Here is a 15,431-nt window from a genome sequence, read left to right on the forward strand (position 1 = left end):
AAATATTTCCTCGTTTCATAGGTTACCTTTGCTCTGTTGCTTTCTTTGATGTGTAGAAGTTTTAAAGTTTGATGTAGTTCCCCTCGTCTATACATTATTTTGAGTTTTATTTTATTTTATTTTATTTTATTTATTTATTTGAGACAGGGTCTCGCTCTATTGCCCAGGCTGGAATACAGTGGCAGGATCTGAGCTCACTGCAACCTCCACCTCCTGGGTTCAAGCAGTTCTCCTGCCTCAGCCTCCCGAGTAGCTGGGATTACAGGTGTGCATCACCATGCCCGGCTAATTTTTGGTTTTTTTTTTTTTTGTTTTTTTTAAGTAGAGACGGGGTTTCTTCATGTTGGCCAGGCTGGTGTCAAACTCGTGACCTCAGGTGATCTGCCTGCGTCGGCCTCCCAAAGTGCTGGTATTACAGGCATGAGCCACCGCGCCCAGCCCTTTTTTGACTTTTAAATCACTCTGGATTCACAGGAAACTGCAAAGGTAGCACAGGGGGCTTGTGTACCCTTTACCGAGTTTCCCCCAATGTTTACCTTTTCGTAACAGCACGGCACCAAAACCAAGAGAGTGTCGTTGGTGCAATGCGTGTAGATCCCGCGTAAGCACCAGGAAGGGGGTGCAGGCCATTTTCAGACCCCTCTTTCTAGTCCCACCCACCCCCAACCCTGACGACCTTGCCTCCCCTCTGGCCCAGTCCCGCCTCTCGGGAGTGTTGGCTCACGTGTTCCTGAGCCTGGCTGTTTTCAGTTAGTGTCTGGCGTTTGGGACCGTGTAGGTTGCCGTGTGTGGCAGGATTTTGAGGAACAGCATCTAGTGTTTAATTTATAAGAACTTGCAGTTAAAAAAGAAAGTAACCGCACGGAATGCATTGCTGAACTTGAAGTAAACGTCGTGTTTTTCCATTACGAAAGCCACCTTCTCAAAGTCCTGGCAGAGTTAAGGAAAGAGATGCTGGGAAGGGAAGGCACCAGAGCCCCATCCTTTGACTCCGGGCAGGGGCAGCTGATGCCCTGCTGGGGGGATACCCCTCACCGCTCACCCCTCTCGAATCTGCCAAGGCGGTGGCGGTGGGGGTGGCCCGCTGGTCACATACTGCACCGTCAGCCTTCACCTTGGCCTGACTGCATTCACAGCTCTGCCTGCTGCTGCGGGACAGTGCTGTCACGGTGTAGACGGTGGCCCACCTGAAGGCCTCCCAGGCCTGGTGCCCAGGAAGTGTGACTGTGGCTGTTTCGTTTTGGTTGGGTTTTTTTTTTTTTAATTTTAGAGATAGGGTCTTGCCGTGTCACCCAGGCTGGAGCACAGTGGTGCAATCATAGCTCACTGTAGCCTCAACTTCCCAGGCTCAAGCGATCCTCTTGCCTCAGCTTCCTGAGTAGTTTGGACCACAGGTACACACCACCATGCCTTGCTAATTTTGATTTTTTGTAGAGACAGGGTCTCACTACATTGTCCAGGTAGGCTTTGAACTCCTGGGCTCAAGCGATCTTCCTGCCTCAGCCTCCCGAAGTGCTGGGATTACAGGCGTGAGCCACCACGTCTGGCCAGAATGATCCATTATTTCCAACAAAGAACAGCCTGAGAAGCACAACAGGCCTTGAGTGGCGTTAGGAGAGAAGTGCCGACGTCTTGAGTGATGGGGAGAGTGGCCCTGTGGGCAGGACGTGTCCCACGGGGTGCCCGTTTGGACGTGGGGTCCTTCCTCATGGTGAAGTGGGTCTTTTGGGTTCCATGGTCTCTGTTGGGGGCACCTGTCCACCTGGGAGCTGGGGGTCAGAGGCCCAGCGCTGGCCACAGGGCTGTTTTTTCTGGTGATGAGACCTGGAGTCCAGGGGCTTTGATGTGAGTGTGAGCGGGAGGGAGTGGGCAGCTGGCCAGGCCACTGCTTCCATCACGCCTGGACCGTGGCACCTTCCTCCTCCCACCCTGTCAGCCCGTGTGGCAGGAGACTCAAGCTGTGAGTTTCACCTGTGACTGAGGGCTCAGGGAGAGCCACTGTCATGTGGCAAGGCTGGGGGCAGAGGAAGGGCAGGCGCCCTGTGACTCAGGGCTCTGTCCAGCAGGACCTGTGCACTCCAGCCCCTCCCACACTCTCACCTGGGCGTGGACATGCCATGGCAGACACCTGTGGGTCTGTCTGTCTGTCTGTCTGGCCTCTGCTTCTGGCTTCTGATGGAGATGACCTGGGGGTGCTCTTTGCCTGGGGAGAGGAGGAGGCTCTGACTGATGTCTGCCAAGGGCCAGTGGCACGTGCCCAGGTTTCCCCCCCGCGCCAGGGCCACTCACTGAGTCATCAACACGGGGGGGGGGGTGCACACCAAGGGTGACGGTGGCTGGTAACAGGACAATGGTTGGGGAAGGGGTCCCTGGAGGGCAGTGGGCTGGAAGGTCAGGTTCTTTTTTTTTTTTTTTTTTTTTTTTGAAACAGAGTCTTGCTGTTACCTAGGCTGGAGTGCAGTGGCACGATCTCAGCTCACTGCAGACTCCACCTCCCGGCTTCAAGCGATTCTCCTGCTTCAGCCTCCCAAGTAGCCCGCCTAATTTTTGTATTTTTAGTAGAGATGGGGTTTCACCATGTTGGCCCAGCTGGTCTCGAACTCCTGGCGTCAAGTGATTTCTCCTGCCTCGGCCTCCCTAAGTGCTGGGATTACAGGCATGAGCCACTGCACCCCGCCGGGAAGGTCTGGTTCTGAAGGCAGTTTCTGGGATGGCGGTTTGGGGAGCCCGTCTCCTTTAGGGGTGAGCACTCCAGAGAAAGCAGGACCGCCACCCCTGGCTCGCAGTGACCTCAGATGCCAAACTTTCCTTCTCTGCCTCCATGTCCTTGCCTGGGTGTGGTAATCGTAATCCCTGTGGATAGGTGGAGGTTGAAGGAAAATTGGGCCCCAGTGCAGGCCGTTCCCGTACCTCTCCCTGTCCCCACCTCGGCCCGGTGGGCTTCTGGCGTCATCACCTGCAGTTCTATCACCAAGAAGCACTTTCAGGCCCTGCTGAAATCTCGTGCGGGAGGCTGAGCCCAAGGAAGGTGGAGGGAGAGATGGGGGGATGAGGAGGGGACGGCGTTGGGAGCCAGGAGGGCTGCTCCCAGGGAAGGCGGGCGGCAGCCTCGGTGGTCTTCCCACGGCCGGTACCAGCCACTGGACTCCTCTGCCAACACTTTCGTCACAGGCGCATGGTCTCTCTGATGCAGATAGCGGGCACTCTGGGCATGTGGCCCCTCTACCTGGGAGGCAGCCCTTCTTCCCTTCACATCCCCAGATGCTGGTAAAGATTCAGGAGATGGTGGAAATTGGAGTCGTCTCCAAAGGGTCTCTTTGGGGAAAGGAGGCTGAGGTCTTGGCTCCTCCTAGCCTGGCCTCAGCGCCTTGGCTCTAGTAAGGAGCCGGAGACTCTGGGACGGGAGCTCTGTAAGTCACACCTGCACCATGCCACCCAGGGCCCGCTGCCCTGCCCCTGCCCTGAGTTGGGGCGGCTGCAAAGCCTTAGGTGGCTGAGACCCCCCCCAGCTCTGCCCGACAGCTGGGCGTCCTGTGGGGAGGGCAGCCTGAACACTGTGGAGCCGTTTGTATCTCAAGACGCAGAGAGGCCACAGTGGAGGTGACTCTGTGGAGGTGGCAGGTGGCTGAGCAGGGCCTCGGGAGCAGGGTTGGGCAGGATGGCCCAGGGCGCTGTGGCGGGCACCGCATTGGTGGTGGCGTGTTGTCCAGCCCTTCTTTCCTGGTGGGTGGCAGGTGCCTCGCCTTCAGTCTAGAGCAGGGAGCTTGCGCCCCGGGGTCAGGGGCCGGACGTCTCGTTGACAGGCCGAGGGGCAGCCGGAGCAGTCCTGCTTCCAGGGCCTGACCTGTCCCGGCCCTGCTGCCCCCACCCAGCAGGCAGGCCTGGCCTGGCCCATTCCTGAGCTCCCGGGCAGGGTCAGGCGAGGCCGGGGTGCGGCGGCGGGAGTGAGAATCCACGGTGTGAGAATCCACAGTGTGAGAATCCACGGCGCAGAGCGTGTGACGCCCGAGCGCCCTCACGGTTTCTCTTCTGCTTTTAGTCACCACGTTCTGCGCTTTTCCGAATCGGACATATGAGCAACGTGGAGATGGATGATGAACTTTTGGACCCGGTGAGTTGGGGGTGTTCCCCTCCTCCCTCGGAGCTAGCTGCATCTTAGCAGAGGATGACAGGGATGGGCAGGGGCCGAGTGGCAGGGAGATAGTGGGGTCCCAGGGCCGGGGTTCAGGGAAGATTTCCCTGGGGGGACACGGTCCCCGAGGCCGAGTGAGCAGAGGCAGCCGGGCAGAAGTGCTCTCAGATGGAGGAGTTCAGCGCGCCAGGAACCTGGACGGGCTGTGCGGGGCGCAGGAAGCCGGTCAGGACAGCAGTGACAGCATGGGCAGCGAGGGGACTGGACCTGGCTTTGGGACAGGGCAAGGACAGGGATCTTGGGGGGGGGGCAGTGAGGAGCCCCAGGAGAGTGAGAGGGGGCCGGATGCTTTTGACTTCAGAGAGCAGGGTTTGAGATGGTCCCGTGCCAGTGGCTGCCCCGGGAGTCCTGAGCTCAGCCGCAGCGTGCTCGTCTTCCTTCCCCTTGGGGGCATCTCCCGCCGGCCTCGGTGTGTCCCCCAGCCGCTGGTGAGGCTGGGAGTCCTCCGCTGCCGCTGGCCGTTCACTCATCGTCTCTGGGGAGATGTCTGTGCGGGACTCCTGTTGAGATGATCCTGATGTTGGTGACACCGTGGGCGTCCTCCTTCTTCCCATCAGGCCCCACCCGCCTCTGCCCTGGGCCACGTCAGAGGCTGAGGCGTCTCACAGTCCACCTGTCCAGGCGCTCTTCGGCCTTGCGTCCCTTTGAGCTTTGCTGCCGCAGTCGCTCCCGAGGCTGGCGCTGTGCTCAGATGCCGTCCGGCACAGCCAGCAGCGCCTCTCCCGGGGCTGCCCTTCTGATATGTTTGCGCTGCCTCTGGAGCCACAAGGCCTTCGGAAGATCTGTTGCGTGGCCATGGGCACCTTCAGCACTGCCTTTTTGGACTTCAAGCCTTTGCTCTGGTGTCAGCTTTGGGAGGCACAGGAGTTGGGAGGCACAGGAGTCGGGAGACGAGGGAAAAAGCGAGCGCGTGAGATTCAGCAGTCAGTCCTCTCCAGTCTCGGGCCCTGGAGTGGGCGCCTGGCCGGCCACACGTGTCTTGGTTATGGTCATTTTTAAACTGGGTTTGTTGTCTTTATAATTGAGCTGCGGGAGTTCTTTATATATAGATGCAAATCTCTCATCCAACACATGAGTTATAGAAGTTTTCTCCCGGTCAGTGGGTTTTCCGTTCACTTTCTCCGTGGTGTCTTTTGATGCTCAAATTTTTTTAATTAAAAAAGTTTTGGCCAAGCGAGGTGATTCACGCCTGTAATCCTAGCACTTTGGGAAGCAGACGGATTGATTGAGCTCAGGAGTTCAAGATCAGCCTGACCAACATGGTGAAACCCTGTCTCTACAGAAAATATAAATATTAGCTGGGCCTGGTGATAGGCGCCGGCAGTCCCAGCTACTGGGGAGGCTGAGGTTGGAGGATGGCTTGAGCCCAGGAGGTGGAGGTCCCAGTGAGCTGAGATGGTGCCACTGCACTCCAGCCTGCGTGACAGAGTAAGACCCTGCCTCAAAAACAATTTTTTTTTTCTGGGCAGGTGTGGTGGTTCACACCTGTAATCCCAACACTTTGGGAAACCAAGGCTGGAGGATCGCTGGAGCCCAGGAGTTCGAGATCAGCCTAGGCAACATAGTGAGACCCTTTCTCTAAAAAAAAAAAAAACAAAAACAACAATTAGCCAGGTGTGGTGGTGTGCGCCTGTGGCCCCAGCTACTCAGGACGCTGAGGTAGGTGGATTTATTGAACCCAGGAGGTTGAGGCTGCAGTGAGCCATGATCACACCATTGTACTTCAGCCTGTGTGATAGACGGGACCCTGTCTAAAAAAAAAATTTATTATTATTATTTTTTGAGATGAGGTCTCACTGTGTGGCACAGGCTGAAATCCATCTCTCAGGCTCAAGCACTCCTCCCGTCTCAGCTTCCTGAGGAGCTGGGACCACAGGCGCATCATATGCAGCATAGGTTGTATTGCTGAAGTTCAGCTAATCTGTTTTTTCTTATGTTGCTTGTACTTTTGGTGTCATATCTAAGAAACCATTGCCTAACCCATGACGATTGACCCGTTTTTTCCTAAGAATTTTACAGTTTTAGGTCTTTCATCCCTTTTGAGTTAAGTTTTGGATGTGGTGTGAGGTAAGGGTCCAACGTCATACCCTCGCTCTCTCTCTCTCTTTTTTTGAGACAGGGTCTCACTGTCACCCAGGCTGAAGTGCAGTGGTGCAATCATGGTTCACTGCAGCCTCTGCCTCCTCTGTCTCCCAAGTAGCTGGGACTGCAGGCACATGTCACCACACTCAGCTAATATTTTGTAGAGATGGAGTCTTACTATGTTGCCCAGACTGATCACAAACTCCTGGCCTCAAGCAGTCCTTCTGCCTCAGCCTCCCAGAGTGCTGGGATTACAGCTGTCAGCCATTGCGCCCGGTCCAGCTTCATTTTTGCATATGGAAATCCAGTTGTCCCAGCACCATTTGTTGAAAACACTAGCTTTGTCTGTTGAAATGTTTTGACACCATTGTGGGAAATCAATTGATCATACATGTTTTGGATTTCTTTCTGGACTCTCTCAATTCTCTTCCATTCTTCTGTGTCCATCTTCGTGGTGGTACCATGCCTGTGGTTTTTTTCTTTTTTTTTTGGCTTTTTTTTAAGAGTTGGGGTCTCACTGTGTTGCCCAGGCTGGGTGGATCACTTGAGGCTGAGAGTTGGAGACCAGCCTGGCCAACATGGCAAAACCCCGTCTCTACTAAAAATACAACAATTAGCCAGGCGTGGTGGTGCACACCTGTAATCCCAGCTACTTGGGAGGCTGAGGCAGGAGAATGGCTTTAACCTGGAAGGTGGAGGTTGCAGTGAGCTGAGATTGCGTCACTGCACTCTAGCCTGGGCAAAAAGAGTTACTGTGTCTCAAAAAAAAAAAAAAAAAAGAGAGAGAGAGAGATGAGGGTTTTACTCTGTTGCCCAGGCTGGTCTTGAACTCCTGGCTTCAGTTGATCCTCTTGCCTCTGCCTCCCAGAGTGCTGGGATTACAGGTGTGAGCCACCGCACCCTGCCTCATGGATTGATTTTTGGATGTTAAACTAACTTGTATTCCTAGGCTGAATTCACCTTGCTGCTGGCATTGCTGGAATCGCTTTGCTTGTGTCTTACCAAAGATCTTTGCATCTGTGGTTGTAGGAGTGTTGGTCTGTAGTTCTCTTTTTTTTTTTCTTTGAGACGGGGTCTTGCTCTGTCACCCAGGCTGGAGTGCAGTGGCGCAATCTCAGCTCACTGCAACCTCTTCATCCCGGGTTCAAGCGATTCTCCTGCCTCAGCCTCCTGAGTAGCTGGGATTACAGGTGCCCACGACCACGCCCAGCTAATTTTTGTATTTTTAGTAGAGACAGGGTTTTACCTTGTTGTCCAGGCTGGTCTCGAACTCCTGACCGCAGCCAATCCACTTGCCTCGGCTTCTCAAAGTGCTGGGATTGTAGGTGTCAGCCACCACGCCCCACTTGCAGTGCTCTTGCTGTGTCCTTGTCCTTGGTGTCGGGATGATAACGGCCTCGTGTGTGAGCTGAGAGGGGCCTCTCTCCTTGTGGCCTTGTCCACTGTGCTTCTCTCTTTGCCTTTTCTGCCATAGAATATGGACCCTCCACATCCCTTCCCCAAGGAGATCCCACACAACGAGAAGCTCCTGTCCCTCAAGTATGAGGTGGGCGTCCTCCTGTTCCCCCGACCCTGAGACCTGGCCTCTGCGCCCTCCCAGCCCACTCCCGGTCCCCTGTGCTCGCACCCAGAGCGTTGGGTCGGTGCTGAGCGCTGCCCTTGCTGTCCCGGCCTGCAGAGCTTGGACTATGACAACAGCGAGAACCAGCTGTTCCTGGAGGAGGAGCGGCGGATCAACCACACGGTGAGCTGGACACCAACTCCATGCAGGGTCCCGCAGGGCAGGGTCCCCCAGTGCAGGGTCACACAGTGCAGGGCCTGGTGCCGGCCGGGCCTGGGGCTGCTCTTCTGCCGGGGTGGGGTGACACACCTCCTCCCTCCTCCTCTGACTCCGCCTCTGAGGCCTGTGGGTTCCTCTGGTTTCTAGAGACCGTGGGAGGGTCACTGTCACTATAACCAAGAAGGCTGCTCTTACGGCCGCCAGCTGCGGTGCCCAGCGCAACAACCGCTGGCTGTGAAGGTGTTGGGAATTCACCCACCCCCACCGAGTCACCCTCGAGCCCTGGGTGCGCCTCAGATGTTGGCCAGAAACTGCCCTTTGTGGGACTCGGCGCACCGTGCGCGCTGGGGCCTTCATAATCCCGGGGCCTGCAGGCGGTCTGGGCGGTCCTGCTGCTGCCAGAGTGACTGCGCCAGGGCCGTGCCTGACCCTCGCCCTGGCCGCGCCCTGCAGGCCTTCCGGACGGTGGAAATCAAGCGCTGGGTCATCTGCGCCCTCATCGGGATCCTCACGGGCCTTGTGGCCTGCTTCATTGACATCGTGGTGGAAAACCTGGCTGGCCTGAAGTACAGGGTCATCAAGGGCAGTATCCTTCCTGGTACAGCCGGTGCATCTTGGGACAGGGGACGTGGCCTGAGCTGAGTCCCGGGCAGGAGTCCTGAGCCCAGCGTGTTCCAGTGCAGGTGGAGGTGGCCTGGCCAGGCTGGCTTTGTCCCTGTCATGGTTGGGCCATGAGACGTCTCTGGGATGTCCAGTGCACGTCATGGCTCCACCCAGCAGGGTGGCGTCTGCCAGGCTGGGCCGTGGGGCAGGGCTGGGGTCCAGGGTGGGTGGTGGTCCTGACAGGGAAGCAGCCAGCCCTCCTTGATGAGCCCCAGATATCGACAAGTTCACAGAGAAAGGTGGACTGTCCTTCTCCCTGTTGCTGTGGGCCACGCTGAACGCCGCCTTCGTGCTCGTGGGCTCCGTGATTGTGGCTTTCATAGAGGTAGGTGGCAGGATGCCCCAGCTATGTCGGACCCCATGAAGGATTGGGGGCCTTGGTGAATGGGCGGGAACCCCTGCAGCTCACCCACCCCCACCGTCACGTTGGCTGACAACCCGGGCACTTTCTAGAATCATGCGGTCCAGACTCACAACCTCAGGAGGAGCAGACACACCAGGGCCTCTTCACCCCCAGAGCCCTGGGGTGCTGCTCCTGACCCAACAGCACAGGCCTGGGCACCCTCACCCCGCTCCGCCCCTCCTTCCATCTCCTCACTCTGCCCTCCCCTCCTTCCATCTCCACGTCCACCTCCACCACATCCTTGATCTGTGTCTGGGCTGGGAAGAGTGAGAGCAGCTACCCCAACGACATGAGACCCTTCCCTGAGGCCCCGACATGTGTGCTGAGCTCCTCTTCCCTGAGGCCCTGACGTGTGTGCTGAGCTCCCCTTCCCTGAGGCCCCGACATGTGTGCTGAGCTCCCCTTCCCTGAGGCCCTGACGTGTGTGCTGCGCTCCTCGGCTCCTGGGGCTCCTGGGGCTGGGGGGTTGCATCTGTCTCAGCCTGGCCATGACCTGCTCAGCCGTGCTTCCCCTCTTTCAGCCGGTGGCTGCTGGCAGCGGAATCCCCCAGATCAAGTGCTTCCTCAACGGGGTGAAGATCCCCCACGTGGTGCGGCTCAAGGTGAGGGTGCGGTGGCCCTGGCTGGGCAGGGTGGGCGCCCGCTCTTTGCTGGTTCAGGAGCAGCTCTCTTGGCTGCCTGCTTTCCAGAACTGGCCTCAGCCACCTTGTGTACTGGTGGCGCTGTGTGCAGATGGGCTGGCTGGGTGTAAAGGCGTCACCTTTTTTTTTGAAAGTGGTAACAACTGGTATTTGCGCATATTAAATTACGTAAGAAATGAGTAGTCTTGCAGAAATGCTTGCGTGGTGCATGTGTCACCACAGCTGTGCAACGCGTCTGTGACTGTGGGCTGCGTGGCGGTGACTGATTCGCCACGGAAGCTGTCGTGGTAGTGGGCGTGTAGCCATGTTTCCCGCTTTCAGTTTGCCTCATTGTCGTTTACACTTGGTGTTATCAGAGCATCTGGTTCTGGAGGTGCTGGGAGTCCTGACCCAGTGCCGCTGTGGTTGCTTCTGTCTGTGCCGCCAGCGTTCCTTAGCCTGAGACTTGCCGCGGCCCCGTCCCATCTGAGGATGGGTGGGCAGCGTGGCAGCCGCCCCCTGAGGGTGCTTCCGGGGCCTAGTCCCCCTGGCCAAGGAGTGGGGCCAGTGTGTCCCCTCTGGCGAAAGCTCCCAGGTGACCTTGGGGTGCCCTTGCCCTGTGGTGGGAGATCAGGTTTACTGGAGCAGCTGGGAATGGCGACCAGCCTGTCACCCATGCCAGGCTGGCCTGAACCTTCTGGGATGTTGCTGTATACCTTTTGTTGCCTGAGAGTTGAGTTTGCTTTCCTCGGCATCTTTAACATACATCCCTCCCCCCACACACTCAGCGCCCTTATGTCTGGGGTCTGCGCCCTCGTGGCTTCTGCCCTGGGGCAGGGAGGCTGATAAACACCTTACACACCTTCTCAGGTGAAGAGGATGAGGCCCCTGGGGGTGGGGAGCAGCCGGGGAGGGCATCGTGGAGCCGCAGGTGACCACCCTTCCAGTGCCAGGGGTGTATGAGGAGCCTTGCTAGGCAAGGCTAGCGAGAACACCTCCTCTGTGCTGGCCACACTGCCGGAGGCAGGACATGCCTGTAGGATGGGGTGGGTGGCTCAGCTTTGCCTCAGGAAGGAAGGAAACGAAAGAACCCCTTCCCTGCTGAATGCTGAGGCCACAGAGGGCGGGTCCCCTGAGTGAGTGCAGGGGACGCTTGGCTGCTGTTTAGCATATCCACTGTGGCCACGGGGACACCCAGCCTGGAGGTGCCAGCCCCTCCCGGAGGCCCCGTGTCCCAGCCACTCTGCCTGATCAGGGCTGTGTGTGCTGTTTTACGGCTCAGGTCCAAAGACAGCGCCTGCCTTTTCATCGGAGGCCGTGCGTCTCCCTGTGTTTCAGACGTTGGTGATCAAAGTGTCTGGTGTGATCCTGTCCGTGGTCGGGGGCCTGGCCGTGGGAAAGGTAACAAAGTGCACGTGGCCACCCCAGCTGGAGCCTGAGGCCGCCGGGCCCGCGAGGGCCGCCACGCCCACGTGTGTCTCTGAGCGCGGGTCCTTCTGGTCTCCAGGAAGGGCCGATGATCCACTCAGGTTCAGTGATCGCCGCCGGGATCTCTCAGGGAAGGTCGACATCACTGAAACGAGATTTCAAGGTGAGTCCCACCCTCCACCTTGTGTGGGTGGGCTCCAGATGACATGGGCATGGGCACGGGCGCCACGCAGGGAGATGGGCTTCCCTCAGCACCTCCTGGCCGAGAGCCCCAGCCCCCTCTGAGGACAGCCTTGCGGGTGGCTCCCAGAGCCAGCAGGCATAGTCCCTGCCCGGCAAGGCCTCCCCACGGCCCACTGCTTCCCTCCTTGGGTCCCCTGCCACACGTGCATCAGTGTTTCCCGTGGGAGGGTCCGTGGCTCCAAGCGGCTTCTCAGAGGAGCACAGAACCTGAGACCAAGTGTGCCCACCTGATGTTTATTTGTCAGGACACACTTTGGAACACTTTTTCCCCCAAAAAAGTCCCCAGCATGTTGATGGGGATTGAGCTGCATTTGTGTGTGAATGTATTTTTCTTTTTTTTTTTTTGAGATGGAGTCTCTCTGTTGCCCAGGCTGGAGTGCAGTGGTACAATCTCAGCTCACTGCAGCCTCCACCTCCCAGGTTCAAGCAATTCTCCTGCCTCAGCCTCCCGAGTAGCTGGGATTACAGGTGCCTGCCACCACGCCTGGCTAAGTTTTTTGTATTTTTAGTAGAGATGGGGTTTTGCCATGTTGGCCGGGCTGGTCTCAAACTCCTGACCTCAGGTGATCTGCCCGCCTCGGCCTCCCGAAGTGCTGGGATTACAGGCGTGAGCCACAGTGCCCAGCCATGTGTGAATTTAGAGGCAAGCAGTGTCACGCAGTACAAAGAACAGCAAGGCTGGGTTTCCATCCGTGCAGTTTTCGGTAGAGGGTAGAGGTTTTCGGCATCTTGCGTGCGCTGGAAAGTGGAGCTCCTGGCTGGGTCTTTGCGTGTTTCCCTGGGCTGCCGGTGGTGGTGCTGACCCTGCTGTCTCTTGCCGTGGTCTGCAGCACGGTGCTCTTCAGGAATCAGAGCTGCTGACTCGGTCGTCCTGAAAGCCCCTTCCCGTGCACAGCCCCTGTCCTGGCAGCCTCTCTCCCTTTCTGAGAGCTGTGCCCTCGAGGAACCTGCCCCAACCCTGGGTCTGTCCCTGTTGCAGATCTTCGAGTACTTCCGCAGAGACACAGAGAAGCGGGACTTCGTCTCCGCAGGGGCTGCGGCCGGAGTGTCAGCGGCGTTTGGAGCCCCCGTGGGTGAGGAGGGCCGCACCTGGTCCGAAGCTTTGCCCTCGCCCTGTGTGTTGGAAGGAACAGTCTCCTGTCTGTAGGCCCAGTGCCCGCTGAGGGTGGCAGAGGCTCGGAGTCACGGCCGGGGCATTTGGAAGAGGCCGGCAGTGTACTTGGGTCCGGCCCTCAGACCTCCCTCAGGGTTCCTCTCTGTGTGGCTGGGGCCCACCCCATTAGCTTCTTTCTGACGTGGTCTGGGTTCCCTGGAGCCTGGGGAAGCGAGTTGGTGGTGGACATGGTGCCCTGTGTCCAGCTGGCACCCGAGCCGGCCGCCTGCCTTCCAGGTGGGGTCCTGTTCAGCCTGGAGGAGGGTGCGTCCTTCTGGAACCAGTTCCTGACCTGGAGGATCGTAAGTGCCTGCTGATGGCTGCCTCCCCGTCAGGGTGCAGGCTGCCTCTCAGTTCCCACCATGGGGTCCACCTTGGGGCCACCCATCGAGCTGCGGCTGGAACTGGACCCCCTGTGGGTCTGTCAGGCCTTGGCCCTGCCCAAAGCAGCGGTCGTGCCTTTGCTGCCCAGTTTGCCCCTGGTCCCGGGCACCATTGCCAGCCCTGGGTGGCTCCCGGGTAGGGGATCAAACAGCCGGGAACCCAGCCCTGCCCCACCTTCCCCTCTTGCTCTCCACTGGCAAGTCCAGAGAGGGCCAGGCCCCTCCTTGCCCGCACAGTGCGCCCACCCCTGGCTCCAGCCCCTTCCGTTCTGCCTTGGGCGTGGTCTGCAGACTCCGGGCCCCAGGGCTGACAGGAGGGGCGTTGGTCCCTGCTGGTCCGTGGGCCCTGGGCTGGGAGCGTGGCTCTGAGGGCGCTGGTTTCCTGCCCTCCGCCGCAGTTCTTTGCTTCCATGATCTCCACGTTCACCCTGAATTTTGTTCTGAGCATTTACCACGGGAACATGTGGGACCTGTCCAGCCCGGGCCTCATCAACTTCGGAAGGTTTGACTCGGAGGTAACCTGCCCCATCGCCCACCTCGCCCACCTCGCATCCTGGTCCAGGACCCTGTTTGCTTAAGGCCCAGGTTGAGAATTTGGTCCTTTAGAAAACTCTGGTTGATAGCTGTGGAGCCGAGCTGTTGTGTGAGCTCCAGGGCCCCGAGGGGCTGCAGGAAGACACCCCAAGCTGCCCCTCAGGTCAGGGCGCCATGGGACCAGCAGGGCACCTGGGATGTCACACAGTTGCTGCGTGCATGGGGCCTCCCACGGCCTGGGGGCACGTGCAGCAGCCGCTCTCAGGGCAGCTGGGCTCAGGCCTAGTTTCCAGGGCAGCCCGGGGCCTGGGCTGGGGAGACTCTCCGTGCCGTTGATAGGGCGGCTCTGTGCGCAGGAAACTGGGGGACCACGGGCTATGTTCCCAGTGCTTGGGGCCCTCCCCGCCCCGGGTGCTGAGGGTGGCAGGGTCTCTGAGAGCCTCCCTGGCCGCCACACCAGGTGGGGGCCAGGCCTCCTCAAAACACCCAGCGTGTTTCTCCCCCGTGGACTTCTGCAGCCTGTGTGGAAGGGCGGGAAGGCTCTCTGTGGGGACAGCTCTCTTAAGATGGTGGTCCTTGAGTTTCAGCAGAAAGGAGCTGTGAGCCTTTTCCCTCACATCCTCTGCCTTCTCCTTCTCTCTGCACAGAAAATGGCCTACACGATCCATGAGATCCCGGTCTTCATCGCCATGGGTGTGGTGGGTAAGGACTTCCCCCAGCACCGCAGGGACGGCCTGCGGGCCTGGCTCAGCTGTGACGTGGCCATAGAGACGAGGACTGGAGGCTGTGGCTCCCTGGAGTCTGCCCTCATCCCAGGGCCACCCGGGGGCTTGCGCCTCCGGATTCTTCCATGGGCAGCACACGTGGGGGGTGGGGAGCCAACAGCTTCCCTTCTGTGGCTTCCTGTCGTTTACCTCTGCTGGGTAAAACCACAGGGCTGCAGGGATGGATGGGTTTTCCTCTAAGAGGTAGAATTGGTCCCACCAGCGTTTATTGCTCTGCTAGACACCTTTTCCCTGGAAGGAAGGCAGAGCCTTTGAGAAACAACTCCCCCAGCCCTCAGGGTGTGACGATGTGGAGGAAGCATCTTACCTGGATCCCCCAGCCCCCTGCCATCCCCTTCCCTCTGCAAACCCTCGAGTTTCTCCTGCCATCTGGGAGCCGGCGGGCAGAGGCCTGCACTTTTCCTCCGGCGTCGCTGACTGGCCTTTCTCCTGTTCGCAGGCGGTGTGCTTGGAGCTGTGTTCAACGCCTTGAACTACTGGCTGACCATGTTTCGAATCAGGTGAGGAGAAACCGCATTGCGTATCGCGTTGGCGGGCGTGGCCACACAGGCCTTTTGAAAGCAGACATGGTGGAATGGGGTTGACACTCCTAGGCCACAGCCAAAAGAAAGGCTGTGTATGCAGCATCCTTCCTGATGGTGGAGCTGCTCACAGGAGATGTGTCCCGGGGCCTGGAGGTGACGGACTAGCCCAAGGCTAGGAGTGCGAGGGCTCCTGGAGGACGGCCCCTGGGTAGGAAGTGAGGCCCTGCGTGGGATCGGGCCTGGGTGAGGCATGCCCAACCTTCGCCGCCTGGCTCTGCCCAGTAGCAACTGCAGCTGTCCTGGGACGCGGGGGGCTCCCGGCTTCTTCCTTCTTGGTCTGTGCTGATTTCAATACTACTGGGTGCAGCCGGGGCGCAGGTAGCGCCACTTCCGACACGTCAGGAGGGGTTGCTGCCGAGGAGCCTTTACCCCAGGGAAGAGGACGACCCCAGGACATTTGGGTGCCTGATTGATGATTAAACACAGGCCTGGCCGGGCGAGGTGGCGCACGCCTGTAATCCCAGCACTTTGGGAGGCCGAGGCGGGCGGATCACCTGAGGTCGGGAGTTCCAGACCAGCTTGACCAACATGGAGAAACCCCGTCTCTACTAAAAATGCAAAAAAAAAAAACTAGCCAGGTG

General features: G+C 58.6%; 1 protein-coding gene across 8 annotated transcripts in view; it reads left to right on the top strand.

The window, feature by feature from the left end:
- The window catches only part of CLCN7 (chloride voltage-gated channel 7), a 29,313-nt gene that overhangs the window by 5,707 nt on the left and 8,175 nt on the right, over window positions 1-15,431 (top strand). For 4 of the 8 annotated variants that reach the window (XM_055243130.2, XM_063618419.1, XM_055243129.2 and 1 more), the window contains exons 2-14: window positions 4,040-4,111; window positions 7,749-7,820; window positions 7,953-8,018; window positions 8,508-8,640; window positions 8,933-9,042; window positions 9,642-9,722; window positions 11,079-11,141; window positions 11,248-11,331; window positions 12,391-12,484; window positions 12,802-12,866; window positions 13,346-13,462; window positions 14,129-14,183; window positions 14,706-14,766. In XM_055243130.2, the coding sequence (XP_055099105.1) occupies window positions 4,040-4,111; window positions 7,749-7,820; window positions 7,953-8,018; window positions 8,508-8,640; window positions 8,933-9,042; window positions 9,642-9,722; window positions 11,079-11,141; window positions 11,248-11,331; window positions 12,391-12,484; window positions 12,802-12,866; window positions 13,346-13,462; window positions 14,129-14,183; window positions 14,706-14,766 (1,073 nt within the window). The other 4 variants (XM_063618422.1, XM_055243131.2, XM_063618423.1 and 1 more) reach the window with 3 other exon arrangements.

The sequence above is a fragment of the Symphalangus syndactylus genome, chromosome 14 (genome assembly GCF_028878055.3).
Source record: "Symphalangus syndactylus isolate Jambi chromosome 14, NHGRI_mSymSyn1-v2.1_pri, whole genome shotgun sequence".
NCBI lineage: Eukaryota > Metazoa > Chordata > Mammalia > Primates > Hylobatidae > Symphalangus > Symphalangus syndactylus.